General features: G+C 38.7%; 1 protein-coding gene across 4 annotated transcripts; it reads left to right on the top strand.

The window, feature by feature from the left end:
- The first annotated feature begins 821 nt into the window (after positions 1 to 821).
- On the top strand, positions 822 to 13,399 carry LOC139663113 (beta-1,3-galactosyltransferase 2-like). 4 transcript variants are annotated; one of them, XM_071541656.1, is made up of 4 exons: positions 822 to 1,095; positions 8,211 to 8,416; positions 11,249 to 11,366; positions 11,652 to 13,399. In XM_071541656.1, exon 4 carries the CDS (start codon positions 11,671 to 11,673, stop codon positions 12,709 to 12,711), a length of 1,041 nt encoding a protein of 346 aa, XP_071397757.1. In that variant the 5' UTR covers positions 822 to 1,095; positions 8,211 to 8,416; positions 11,249 to 11,366; positions 11,652 to 11,670; the 3' UTR covers positions 12,712 to 13,399. The 4 variants fall into 4 exon arrangements, with proteins under 4 accessions (XP_071397757.1, XP_071397756.1, XP_071397759.1 ...); XM_071541655.1 differs by lacking the exon at positions 11,249 to 11,366; XM_071541658.1 differs by lacking the exons at positions 822 to 1,095; positions 8,211 to 8,416; positions 11,249 to 11,366 and adding an exon at positions 8,424 to 8,529.
- The last annotated feature ends 1,439 nt before the right edge of the window (positions 13,400 to 14,838 follow it).

Genomic DNA, 14,838 nt, shown 5'->3' with positions numbered 1-14,838 from the left:
TATTAACTTCTCAAACAGGGCCGACCTGGCAACCGTTGACGCAAACAAACATAAAAGGAGGATTTTCCTCCAAAGCAGCAGCCCATAGTGCTTCCATCTACATAGGAAACAATTTGGAAGTATTATTTGGGGGCGGATATATTTATTGTTTATTTAACTTTAAGTGCAGGAAAAGGTTCAAACATTGGTTAGTGCTTTTTTGCTACAGGCTTATTTAGTGTGACTGTCTAATTTGATAGTTTATTTTCATGAGAAATGAGAGAAACCAAATAAAAATAGTGACAAGCTTAAGCTTAAGTTTAAGCTAAAATGTAAGCTAAAAAGTTCAACTTAAAATGTAAGATATAGTAAGTAAACCTATGAATACTTTGAAATACCTTCTCAATTATCTAAATTATTGGTGTGGTTAAATGAATGAATTTAGAGGCTTACCTTTTCACTGCAGCATTTTTAAAACGTGGAAAGTGGAAAAGTGAAAGTGAAAAAGTGGAAAGTTACCTTAAAGTTACAGATTTGAAAACTTTATTTCAAGAATCCCATTTATTTGAAAAATTAATGGGATTCCCATTTATTTGGAGTTTTTCTTAGGAGGCAAAATAAGATGGAGAAAAAAAAGCACTTCAGAAGATTTTTGTTTAGTTTTTTTCCCCCCAAGAAGCCTCTGTGAATCCGTCCCCTGATCTGCAAGCCTGTAATTTGCAGAAGGAAATGCAGTGCAGTGTCGATGGCACTGGAGGGCAATAGGAGCTCTGCTTGTCTCAACAGAAGTTTATGGCCCTTCCTCTCCCTCAGGTGTCACACTTCCCCCGGCTCTGATGGGAACTGCTTCACTTTGGACTCAGTCACTCTGTAAACTGTCTGGATGTGTTACACAACCTGCTTCTGAATTTTGTACACTTTTCTTCAGCCATCGCTCTGCTTCCTACTTTTGGGGGCATTTTTTTTTTTTTTTGTGGTTATTGATGACGACCCCTTTATTTTTATTACCACAGTATGAGTTGTGGTTCAGAGAGAGTGGTTAAGCTTTCTGTCACAACTCTGGCTGAGGATACACACTCCAATGGGAAATAGCTGGCGGGAGTGTAAACTCATTGGGTAAGAAACTTATTTTTCCTATTTTCCTAGTGGTATTTGAATGCATTCTTATAGGGTGTGAAATATTCAAGCTGTGCAGGAGACACCTGGATACACTGAAACACATGGAATTTCTATTGTAATAGAATATGGTATGTATGTAATGTCTGTAGTATTAGTGGCTTATTATAGGGAACTGTTTACACACAAGCCATTCATTGTTAAATTAGCTATGTAATCTCGCTTTACCTTTGCCCTGGAAACTGAAATGACACTAAAGTGACGGAGTGGACTTGCAACCAAAGTAAAGCACACTGACACGTTGGAACTTGTTAGAGATGATAATGAAACAGCACAAAGCATGCGAGTAAAAACTGGTGCAACACTGATGCTACTGGTAAGGAAATACTCCATGCGCACTGTATGTGAAAGGTTAGGTTACTACGGGTGTGGTAAATGATGGATCGTGTTTCCTAAAGAAGAAAAGAGTAACTGAGGTCCGTGTGAAAAGGTGCTGTCGCTCCCCTCTGGCCCTGCAACACAATGCAAGTTTCACAGCTGAGAGTTGGGTGAAATTTCTTCTGCTCAAATATGAACTCGGGGGCAAAGCATCGTCAGCTTGTTCCTGTGTGTGTTGTACATGCATGTGTATTTTTAAATAACAGTTCAAAAGTTTCATGGCTCTCCACATTACTGGCAGCAAAGTAAAAAGTGGCATAAAAACTTAGTGTATGTAGATCTAAAATGTATATATATTTGTTCTTTTTTGGGGTTTCACTAACATTTCCTTTTTGTAGTGAGACAAAAACAAAACATGGAAGAGAACCAGAGGCTGTGGAGCGTCTTCTGCTGCTCTTAGTATTTATGTTATTTTATTAACTTAATAATTGTGGAAGTTAAAATGTAATAGTTGGTTAATAGTTAATAAATAATACAAGTTTTCTCTCAAAACAAGAGCAGAGAAGCAACCTTAAAAGTTAAATTGTCCATTGTCCAGGTTGTTGCAACTCTCTCTCTCCATTAAAAAAACAATTGCGATAGACCCACTGTTTCAGTCACAGAAACAACAACACCAAGCAAAGCCTCTGACAACAGATCCATAGATGTTTTTTTTAAAAATAGATATAGGAAGATTTTGCTGCTAGATATAGGATCAATGAAGAGAGCAGAACTGGAAAATCCTGCATGTTGTGGCCATGAACCGCTGCACACAAGAGACACCACCCTCCTCAAACACATACAGACAATGAGAGGTGAGGCAGAAAAGACTCATATCCAAACATCCACAAACAGACGGCCAGTGAACCCAAACTAGATGTACTGTATCTACTCCAGATACAGTTAGTCTCGTCAGCTCGGCGCTCGGCTGTCTCCTCTGGTAGCAGCCTGACAAAGGTGCAGATGCCTCGGTCTGTAAGAGTTGGATCGCAGCCTCAGGTCATCGACCAAGTTCCTGTTGCCTGTTCCCAAGTTTAGACTGAAAACTTGAGGAGATCTCCGCTCCTAGACTCTGACGACCTGCCTGAGGAGCTGAGGCGTCACCTTTTAAATTCCTTGTTAAAACTCACTTATATAGACCCGCTTTAATGTAAAGGATATTTTATTAATTGTCGCTGACCTCCCTTTTGTTTCTGGTCTTAAGTTTCCATTTTTTTTGCTTTGCTTACATTGTTCTTTTGTTTTACTGTTCATTTGATCGTTTTTTTGTTTTTGTTTACTTCTTTGTGCTCCTGCTAATGCCAGCACAAGAGATGATACAGTGTTGGGGAAAGTTACTTTTGAAACCAACTAGTTACTTTACTTTGTAACTTGCCCTAAAATACTACCTAGTTATTTTAAGTTAGTCTTTATTAAAAGTAACTCATTGGAGTACTTTCAAGTTACCCACTGAAAAACATGCTTTTAAAATCTGACTACTGGTGATGTCATATCATACTACGTGTTCTGAAAAATGCTACATAAATTACTATTATTATTATCATCATCATTAGTAGTAGTAATAGCTGAAGAGTAGTATAGCAGTAGTAGTAGCTGTCGCTGAAGTAGTAGTATTGTAGTAGCCTATGATGAATGATTCTGTATGTGATGTGAGCCCTCTAAATAAATGAATCCCATCTGAAACTGAAGCAGCTCGTATTTCCTCAGCAGTCGGTCTAAACTGAGTCACTTCTGAGTTTGCGTCTCGCTTCATCTGCATGTTTGCTCCAGTTAAATAGATTCCATATTTATTCATGGGGTGATGAAAGAACAGAGCTCATGCACTTGACTGCATGAAAGAAGTAAGATTAATTCTCAATGAGTAAGGAGTAATGATGGTGATTAGCCAGTCAGTTCTCCCTCGTGTTTAGCCTGAAATAGTATAGTTATCATAATATGTTTCATTTTTCTGTTTTTATTTGATTCATTTTAATAGCTCAACTGCTATCCTGGAACTGGTGCATGACTCTATTCAAACTGATATACTATAGCATACTTATAAAGCTGACATACTGATATTTGAGTCATGTTTTTTGTCCGAATTAACAAAAAAGGTCATGTGTTTTTGTGCAGGACATTTAAAACCAGCCTAAAGTCATTTGAGTGAAATACGAGTTGTGCAGAAGAAGATCAAAGTCATCCTCACTACAGCCTTAATGCTGGTGAGACGGCCGTGCGGACGCTCAACTAGGTTGTGTTTATAGGCTGAATTGACTACGGTACCTCAGGACTTCACCCTAAGAAATAACTACTTGAATACACTTGCAATAAACAAAGAGGGTTTCCACATACAGATTCAGTTTACACAAAAAAAAAAAAAAGAAAAAAAGAAATTAAATGGAAATTACTTTCAAGTCTGATTAGCCACAAAGCCAAAATGGTAAAATAAAACACAATTTAATATTCTAATTCTCTAAAAACATAGTTATAAAAACAACTAGAATTGGCAGTTACCAAACAACTCAATTGAGACGAATGGAAGGCTGCAGGACGGGGGGGGGGGGGGGGGGGGGGGTGTTATCATTTATATTAATGGCAACTCTGGCTAACACCACACACTGCAAAAGGAAAGTGATACATAAAAAAATAAAAATAAAAAGAAACACTACAGAACACTAAACACTACAGGAAAAAACACTACAGGACACTAAACACTACAGGAAAGCATGCAATAGGCAGGAGCCACATTACTGAGCAGCACCTCAGAGCGAGCACAGCCTCAAACACTCACTACAGGAGCCAACAATTACAATTACAGAGCCGTGGGATCACTCTGGAATATTCGTGATCACCATGCTTTACAAACATGAGTATTTGTTAAGACAATTAATCAGAAAAAAAAGGCAGAGCAAAAGAAACAATGCCACAACAAACAAACAAACCAAAGTAAAGCAGGGCAAACAAAGCAAAGCAGCAGCAGACGTCCTACAAAACAAAGTTTGTTAGTTGCTGTCTGCTGAGCACATTTACACACTGCACACTGAGAAGTGGGATAAAAGTAATGTTACCTCAGTGGACACAAACACTCCCACAGTTGCCGTAGCTCCTACCAACCATGGGATCTCCCAGAAAGCTATTGTGGAGGTACTATGGTGGAAGGCCAAGTGCAGCGGTCCTGGAATTGCTGAAACGGCACTTTAAAATCACTAAAAGAAACAATGAACGGATGCAGGAAGCAGCAAGGGCTACACAGAAAAACATGCTGGACCTCTCAGTGATGAGCGATAACATCGAGGGCAAAAGGAGGGAGCATTCTGGTTGTGATTCTACCTGGGAGGTACACAGTATATCTATATCACACACCTACTTAATTGGATGATTGGCAGCACTGTGGTGTGAAGCTCTGAAGAAATGGGTGTGTGAAGCTCTGAGGGAGTGGGTGTGTCTGCCAACACCACCCATATTAGTAACTCTACAAGCTACACTGGCTATGCTAGGCTATAAGACAAGATTATATGTTAGAGTAAGTTAAGATCAGTGCAGGCGGCATTGTTGCAGCTGCAGGTCAAATTTCAATATGTATGTATTCCAGGTCTAAAGGGAGTAATTTCCTCTGTATTGGATATTACAAATAATCTTGGTGTTATTGTAATAGGCTTGGGTCACCTTGTGTATTGACTCAAGTGCTTGAGGTTCAACAGGAATTCAACAGGAATTGTGTCCCTATCTTTTCCCAATAGTAATTTTTTTATGACTGTCCTCATCCTTAAATACAGCGTTCTTGCGCAGGTCTGGAAAGTATGGAAAAGTATGGAAAATGGTTTTCATACTTTCCAGATCTCAATGTGTATGGAAAATTGTGATTAAAAGTATGGAAAAAAAATGTTTCCAAGCTTGTACTTTAACTAGTCTATTAGCGAGACAAAACTTATCTCTACTTTTTGGGATTAAAATTGATTGATCGTTGGCTTAGATGATGCTGTCCACTTTGACACTCAGGTACGTATTGACTGATACACAAAAACTGCTAAGTTTACCATAGTGTTGAATGGGGAAAAAATCTTCTTAAAAATTAGTGCCTTGCTGCGCTCAAAATGTAAGGTGCACTTCACCAAGAAGCATACAGTAGAAATTGAAAAATGACTTTTAGAAGTTCCCAGTCAAAAGACTATAGAAATGCAAAATGCGTTCAAAAGATCTGAAAGTCTGGGAAACTCTTTTAAAATGGAAAATCTGCCAGAATCCTGTAAATAACAAGGTGTGGTCTCTCACCTATAAGGATGCCACATACAGTCATTTACACTGACAAGTGTACCCATTGACCATATTATTTACCTGGGAGCTTGGGTTTAGTGATCAGCCAGTGTGTGGTAATGGGAAAACTCTTTGTTGAGACCAAACCTGAAATACATGATCACTATCCACTTCTCCTAAAATATGACCCATCTTTTTATATCCTTTTATGTGTGTGAAATAGAGGAAGAGGCAGAGAGATGTTATGCAACTGAGGGAAGTTACAGCAGCTGCATACAGTCACAACGTTATCTTATTTGTTTATTTATATAATTTATTTGTAAGGAACCATTTAGCTCGAGTGAATTTTCATCTGCAGTCCCAAATACAAGCACACAGTAACACATAATAGGTTGAAGTGTTTAACCAAATTTAACCAATAGCCAGTGCAAGGTGCATGTGCTTTAAAAATGAAGTCAGTTACAGTCAGTTACAATAGGACATGTGAGCAAAAAATCATAGCATGCATGAATATCTTGGCAGCATCCATGGAAAGTTTCTAATTTGGTTAAAATTTGCATAATTCTCTTTGATAATCCTGCTGACTGTGTCCACCACCTGCATTTAGCAATAAAACCATGAATATAGCTATAACATAATATAGCTTTAAAACAATTTGACTATGAATGTGTTAAACATTAACTTCCCAAGTTAATGACCCATGTCCTGCTGACAGAGCATGCACTAGTAGTCAACCTGTGAGAATCATGCTTACTTATTAGACAACAAGGAATGTTAATGCAACAGCAGGTATGTAGGAATTTGTAAAATCAGCAATTTCTTTAGAGATTGTATATGGAAAGTGTATTGTTATTTTGACTGAAATAATCAGATCCTATTTCAAAACTAATCCCTGTTATTTGTATATGGGTGTTATGTGTGCCAGACGGACTGTTGACAGCCCAAAACGGTTGGATAAAGCATTTACAGTTAAACTCTTACACCATATTTTGATGCAAAAATCAACAGCAAAGTAGACACTTTGTCATCGGCAAGTGGCACAGACATAAAAATTAAAAGACTAGGTTCCTGTATTTGAAGTCCACCAAATGATGGTATGTTTCCTACAGATCTTGTAGAGGTAGTGGGTCTGTGCATGTGTGGACGTGCGGTTGGGATGTTTAAGACAAGGGAATGGCTCCAACAAGCAGTGACAAGAACATGTTTTCCCATGAGAACCTCAAAAGCTGAGAACATCAAAACTATTCTTGAAAGCTCCCATTCACTGCTAAAAAACCCCCCAAAACACTCAGGTTTTATTTCAAAATGTCAGAGGACTCTTAGATTGCTATGTACTGTCAGCTAGATCGTTTCAGGCTGCTTAAAACAACTGTTCACTGAAGCATATTCATATGAATGAATCAAGTTTATTTAACTCTTTCAAGCAGATAAAGTTAATCTTTTTTTTATTACAGCAAAAGCTAAAATGCTGCCAAATATAACAAGGACATGAAATGTGGGTAATGAATGGATAAATGTTTATTCATTTTTCTGTTAATGTTTTAAAGATGAGTTTTATCTCCATTGAGACATGCCTAATGTGAGGTTTTATTTCTGCAAGTGGTTGGCTTGACTTCCTTAACTCTTTCCCTTACCAGACATTATATATTATATACAGTATATTCAATATTATATATTTCTAAACCCAGTCAGCATCTGTACAGCCAGCATGTTTTTTTAAAATATTATTTTTAGGGAATTTTGCCTTTATTTGACAGTAGACGGAGACAGGAAAGATTGGCGAGAGAGAGAGAGAGAGAGAGAGAGAGAGAAAGAGAAAGAAATGACATGTGACAAAAGTCCCAGGCCTAATTCAAACCCAGGACGTCACATTTACACGTCATGAACATTAGCCAACTGAGCCACCAGGACGCCCCTGCAGCCAGCATGTTAACGTATAAGGAAAGACAAATCTGCAGGCATGCCAAGACATGATCAGACTAGAGTCTAAAGAATCACAAATGAAATGCAACAGAAACAAAGCATTCTCTTAGGCAGTCAGTCATCCATTTGCAACTTTAAATCCTCCTTCATTGATTAAGTTTAGAAAAAGGGTAGGACCAAATAAGTATTTTACTTCTTCCTACTCGATTTCATGTATTACATTACATGTGATATTTATTTATTCATGCTGTTTATTGAGAATTTGTTGTATATGTTTACTGTTAATTTTATTGGTTATTCTTGTTTTGTTTTCTTACATATAGCCTATATATATATATTTCTTTTTAACATGTTCGAAATAAATCTATTCTATTCTATTCTATTCTATTCTATTCTATTCTATTCTATTCTCTTTCGCTCTGCTCTTACAAAAGAGTCCATGCAATTCTTCAGGGAGAGTTGTTGAAATGCCAAGAAAATTATGCTATCTGATTCACATGAAATACAGGAATAAGTTGTTTTTTCTTTTGTGTTTCAAAAAGGTGTCAGCCATTTTGGGTCAAGATTCATCAGGAAATCCTCGACCAATGGCAGCTACCTATGAAGTCAGAGCCTGTGGCCAGTGAAGGACAGCAATCTCACAACTGCCGTACAACTGCCATCTTTTTGTTGTCTACAGCACAGCAATGATGGACATTTCCTTCTGTACCTGCTCCCATGAACACACAGAGGTCTTCGGTGAGACGAGGTGGGAACATACAGTAAACCTGGGCCCAGAGTTATCAAGCGTCTCAGGAATTGGTCCCAATTGCCCGAAAACTCTAAGAGTGCGCAAATTTGGTCCCACCTTTAGGCATAGAAGTAAGAGCACGCTGCCAACATTCCCATGACATGAAAGTACTCATAGCTCAGGATGTATTTAGGAGAGCTCAAGAAGTGTCCTATTCGAGACGAGGTCAAGCACGCACACGTAGGCCCGTTACATTCTCCACACAAGGCACGCATACGCTAACGCAAGTTCTTGACCTGCGCAAACTGTCTGCTTCCATAATACACAGCAGCTTCCTAAAGCCCTGAATCTCTGTCTGAGGTAATACTGCATTTATCCACAAGGGAGAGCAAAGCCACAAGCCTGGAAGCATGGAAGTAGGCTATTATATTAAAGGCATACTGAGCAGGATTGTCCCATTGAAATAGCATAAACTCATCCATAGATGATCCTACTCAATCATTTAAAGCCCATTGATAGTCTGTGACAGTGTGTGTGTCTGCAGAGAGCCTGCCTTCTGCCTGGATTTTCTTATTTCTAACCCTAACCCTAACCCTAACCCATTTGGCAGTAGGTGTGTCCGCCTGCAACTAAAACTACTGCTGAATCATTTTATATCTAAAAGCCACGCTTGGTGTTTTGCCTCGCTGTACTTTTTTGCTATTTTTTACCATTCTAGCAACCACAGGGAGCAGGGGTCAATTTTGACAGTTGTGTTTACAGGCCACAACCTGCAAAATCCTACTCAGTATGCCTTTAACAGCAGCATTGACATATGGGCAGGGTTTTTAGAATGGCTACTGTAGAGGAATGCGTACTTTTATACTTTCCCCATCGCCGCCAAAAGAAAAAGTTAAAAAGAAGATGGTATGTGCGCCAGATTAGCAAGTGTCTCTCTGAATGGGCCAGCACCATTTTAATTTGTATTACACAGGAAATTACTTCTTCATTGGTCGTTGTTCGTTTAGCAGTAATTTCCATTTAGCGTCCCTACCTGAAACGCAGCAGGATGTTAGCATCACGTTACAAAGCTAAACAAGAAATCCCTCGCGTTGTTGCGTGCGGTGCTTACATAGTAAGTATAGTAGTAGTATGAAACGGGCCTTAGGGAGAGGAGGGATGTTTTGCAAACACTTGATAACGTAAATTTAATCAAAAGACACCGTTTAGACAGGGATTGTATTTATTATGTGTGTGATGCCATCTCCCCATCTACGGAAAGATCTTCAAGCAGAGATGAAAGTCAACAAAGTCCAAAACTGCCTACTATCAGCAAAGCAATCCGTCAAACCCTGTGGAAGCTTACGGCACCTCATATCATACAAAGATTTCGTGATTTTCCCACCACTCAACACCAAAACCTTTCCGAAACAAGCCGCTTTCATGCAGCTCGCCAGTTTTCCAGGAGCTGTTGGTCTGACTGCACCCATATCAAAATCATTGCCCCACACTTGGGTGAGGATGCATACATCGATCGTAAGCGTTAACATAGCATCAACACCCAAGTGATTTTTGATGCTGATTACATGATTGTTGATGTTGTTGCCGACTGGATCTACACATGATTCTTTCTCAGTGAGAGTGGGCTCAGCATGCTGTTTGGCTACAATAGGCTATGTAGTGTACTTTGTTAGCATAATTTTAATACAAATAAATTATTTTTTGCCAGTTCCTTTTCTTCACACGAAGAGCGATCACAAGAAGCATTTTAGCTCACCCTCGCTCTCTTCTGCTTATTTCTTCTCTTGTACTTTGTTCTTTTGTCTTTTCTTCTGTTTTTCTTTTCAATGTAAAGCACATTGTTTTTTCTTTTTTAATGTAAAGCACATTGAACTTCAATTTACTGGATGATCTTGTTTTTGGAAATGTGCAGTCCACTCAGTATTGACTGTGTGTGAGCAGTGAGTAAATTTGGACACAGTCACACAATTAATGTGATTCTTAGGAGTAATTATGAGACACTTGGTAACTCCGGGTCCTAAACTCACACAGGCCCATCCCCACACCTTCTGGAAATATGTTATCTATGCTCATTTCCTCTGGGAATATTTAAAATTAACCACAAGAATTTTATAGGGGGAAGCACTGTCGCCTCACAGCATGAAGGTCCTGGGTTCAATTCTGGGCCCTTTCTTTGTGGAGTCTGCATGGTCTCCTTGTGTTCACCCGGGTTTCTTCCACAGTCCAAAGACATTGATTTGAACACTCTAAAGTGTGAATGTGAGTGTGTTCTGTGATCGCCCTGTGATGGTCTGGCAACCAGTCCAGGGTGTTTCCCTGCCATCTGCCCAATGCATGCTGGGATAGGCTCCAGCCCCCGTGACCTTAAGCGGGTAACAACAATGAATGAATTACTTTTTCTGTGTAACGCAGAAAGCACTGGTTGTCTGACATTGTTAAAGAGTTGCATATTAATGTTCTGAACAGTGGTTTCAACACATGAACCAATTACAAAACTAATGTTAGCCACTACATTAATATATGTAAATGTTAAACATAGTCACAGAGCTGCCGGACTTGTTTTGGTCTTGGCCACTATTGGATGTTGACTTGACTTTTTCCTGTCTATGTACAGTTTTTAAAAGATATGTTTTTCTTCACCTGGTCCACCTTTGCTGATTTTCTCCCCAGCACTACAAACAATTTAAGGGATTATACCTGTATATAGTTTGCAATGGTCCTCAAACCATGCATTGATAGTAAAAACCCTATGCACTGAATAGTCAAAATCTGTTTTTTTTAAGAATTATTTTTGCATTTGAAAAGACATGTAAACTGTTTAGTGCTTATTTTTGTCTTGGATTTGAATAGGACTTGATTTGCTGTGGTCTCGGTCTTGAGTTGATTTCGACCCCCTTTGGACCTGGTCTTGACTCAAACCTGGTCTTGGAATTTGATTTGAAATCGACTAAGGTGGATTTGACTACAGGTCTGAATGGAGCACAATAAAATTCTTGTGGCTAATCTTAATCATTGGCAGAGGCTAAGAACATAGAGATAATACTTATGGAACTTAAGGGAATGGGCACATCTGACATGTTTAAGATTAATTTCTTTCTAACTAATTACTTACCTGTATTGCAGAAATATATGGTACTTGTTTCTTAGCATAAACAATGCTTAATATTATTTGTAAGGTCACAAATTGTGCTCCAGTATTTCCTTGATCACTGATAGTGACTTTTTGTCTTTTTCCAATTGTATTATCCTGCAGGAGTGGGGACATCCAGCACATGGCAAACAAAAGACAGTCTCGGAGGAGGTTTTTCTGTCAATTGTTAACTCTGTTTCTGTTCTTGATTCTCACAACATCTGTCATCATAATTGAGGTTGGTCTGAGTCACCTCCCTTTCACCTGGATTCCTAAGTTGTGGAAAAATGATACTGTACAGATTTTGGCTCCACTAGCCAAAAAGCCAGGCAGATATGACCAGTACTTTGTGGAATACCCCTATGAGTACCACTTCATTATAAACGAGCCAAACAAATGCGAGCAACAGAAGCCTTTCGTGGTTCTGATGGTTCCAGTGGCGCCCCACAACCGGGTGCATCGCGACATCATCCGCAGCACCTGGGGCAGTGAAAGCACGGTACTGGGCAAAGTGGTGAAGCTGTTCTTCCTGTTGGGGCTGCACCCTGGAGAAGGAGCTGAGCAAATCCAACAGCAGGTGCTGCAGGAGAGCCAAGAGCACCGGGACCTGATCCAGAGTGACTTCCTGGACTGCTACAAGAACCTGACCATCAAGACCATGGTGATGTTGGAGTGGCTGGACTCTCACTGCTCCAGTGCCTCCTATGCCATGAAGATTGATTCAGACATGTTCCTGAATTTGAACAACCTGGTCAACATGCTGCTAGAAACTCCAAAGGACAACTACATCACTGGACTGGTGGAGTGTAGAGCTATAGTTTCAAGAGACCCAACATCTAAGTGGTACCTACCTGTAGAGATTTTTCCTGAGCCAAAATATCCGTGTTATGCGTTGGGACTGGGCTACGTTTTGTCTTTGGACCTCCCTAGAAAGCTTGTGGAGGCATCTAGACACGTTAGAGCTGTCTACATTGAAGATGTGTATTTAGGGTTGTGCATGAGATACTTGGACATCCTGCCCAGCTACCCCCCAATCGGGAATTATTTTAATCTGATCCCTGTGTTTTACAATCGCTGTGCTTACTCCAAACTAATAGCTACCACTACCTATGCATATATCAATCATATGTGGGTTTGGAAAGACTTTAAAAGACCAGAGCCTTTCTGTAGTGAGGAGAGATGATGAAGCACTTTACGTTTGAGATGTACAGTAGTTTGGGATTGTGTGTGTCATACCTGTCCAACTTTACCTCACTACTTCCTCTAGGGCTTCCAGATGTCAATGAGCCTCATCAGGTCAGTTGTTGCCTCCAACCTCCACACTTCTCAGAAACTACTAGATATATGAAGACACTTGAAAAAAAAAATGGCATCCATATTGACAGAATTGAAGTACAGTTGTTATGTTAGTTGTATGTTAGAATTATCATTCTCATTTAATAATTCTTCTCTTTCGTTATTTTATACTCGCTAGTGTCCATCTTTTTTTATGTATATACCATACAGTATATTGTCTGAATGTGCAGCATTTTGTAACTTTGTTTTTGAAAAGTGCTATACAAATAGTTGTTAATATTGTTCCTATTATATTATTATTAGAAATATTGAGCATTGTGCCCTTAAAGTAATATATCATTTTTGTAAAATATTAACATTTTTTAAAAACACGCCTTCATTAAGACTTGCACCATCATGGCTAATATACTTTTTGAACTATGTTGTAAAAATTAAATCAAGTTAGTGGCATTATTTTGGTTAACTTGCACAGTATTGGAGGTTGATTGTTCATGAACTCCAGACATTGACTGCTTGTTCAAAGTCTGGTTAAAAACTATGGCATGGCTGATTTTCAGATTCATATTTATGTTGAATAAACTCAGCGTTCACATTTGAATGGCATACTTGGTGTGTTTGTTTCACAGACAGCGTTTAAGCCTAAACCAAACTAAAACTACATGGCACTCAATAGAGCGCATACCTCCACCAACACTATGCAATTGTCAATATATACCGATTCCACATATCGGATTTTCACCAAAAGTTAATAATTTCTTCCATGCCACATTACCAAGTTTTTTCAGGAGATGTACACATTTTCATGACTGGACCTGAAGTGGGACATGAGATATGATAAATATCTCATGGTAAATTCTAGCCACTTTTAAGCATTTTAGCCAATTATTGCAATACCACATGGCCAATCAGCTCCATTAGCTGCCCTTCTACTGTACCAAGTTTTGGAAAAATTAGCAGGTCGGTTACGTCTAACCCGGAAATGAGCTCTCCATCAGCTGTTCCTTGCCCCATGACCACACTTCCACAAAGCTTCATGCAAATCTGTTCATAACTTTTGGAGTTATCCTGCTAACAGACAGACAGAACAGGGCGAAAACAAAACCCTCGTCCAACTAAATAACTGAACTAAGTATCATTTTATTATGGACTGCCAGATAGTGTTAAAGTCTTAAACTGAAATGATTTTTATTAAAATAGAAAACTCCCAAGCAATGTTACAGCACAGTCATTTCATTGGTCAACATACATTTTTATCTTTCAGATGTAAAGATACAAAGAAGTACAAATTTGACATGGAGGAAGTGTTAGTAGATGACAAAACCTGTAGTTCTGTGTCATTAAATCTAACATACTGATATAATGTTACATTGCAACAAGCAACTTCCCGTTGCTTTGTAGCCCGTAGTCTGAACGCACCATTAGTCTTCATATACAATAAATAACCTTTCAACTAAACTACATTTATCTGTAAAACATCATGAAGAACATTTTCCTTATCATGAGTTATTTTTATGATAATATATCTGAAAGCAAAACCATGAAAAACAATTGGGGACTTTAAAGGTCAGATGTGGAGACAGGAAGATAGAAAATGAAATCCTCGATCTACCAGTCTCCCTTCCTCAATTACTTCTCGCCATTGCAATGTAAGTAGTATATTCATTCATTCATTCATTCATTCATTCAACCTTTATTTAGTTCTTGGAAAACACACTGAGGGTTAGAGTGCTCTTTTTCAATGGTGATTACAAATAGGTAAGACAAAACACAAGGAAGAAGGAAAGTGGAGAAGTAACTGAATGGGGAATAAAAAGGAATCCAATTAGTTCAAATAAGTTAAAATCAAGGCCTAAAATAATCCAGATTTAACGAGGATGCCGTTTAAAAGCAGAACTGAAAACAAAACCATGACAGCTGACTCATATGTGACCTATGACTGAAAAACATGTGTCAGGGTTTGCTATCTTTGGCTGTCATTGTCAGATATTTGACTTTTGCATCACCCTTAATTATT

Source organism: Centroberyx affinis, unplaced genomic scaffold, assembly GCF_046629955.1.
Source record: "Centroberyx affinis isolate AG114_WGS23_722 - 3 ecotype Tasmania unplaced genomic scaffold, CSIRO-AGI_Caff_v1 ptg003918l_1, whole genome shotgun sequence".
Taxonomy (NCBI): Eukaryota; Metazoa; Chordata; class Actinopteri; order Beryciformes; family Berycidae; genus Centroberyx; species Centroberyx affinis.
Note: the sequence above shows the minus strand (reverse complement) of the source record. Positions and strands in the feature narration are given on the sequence as shown.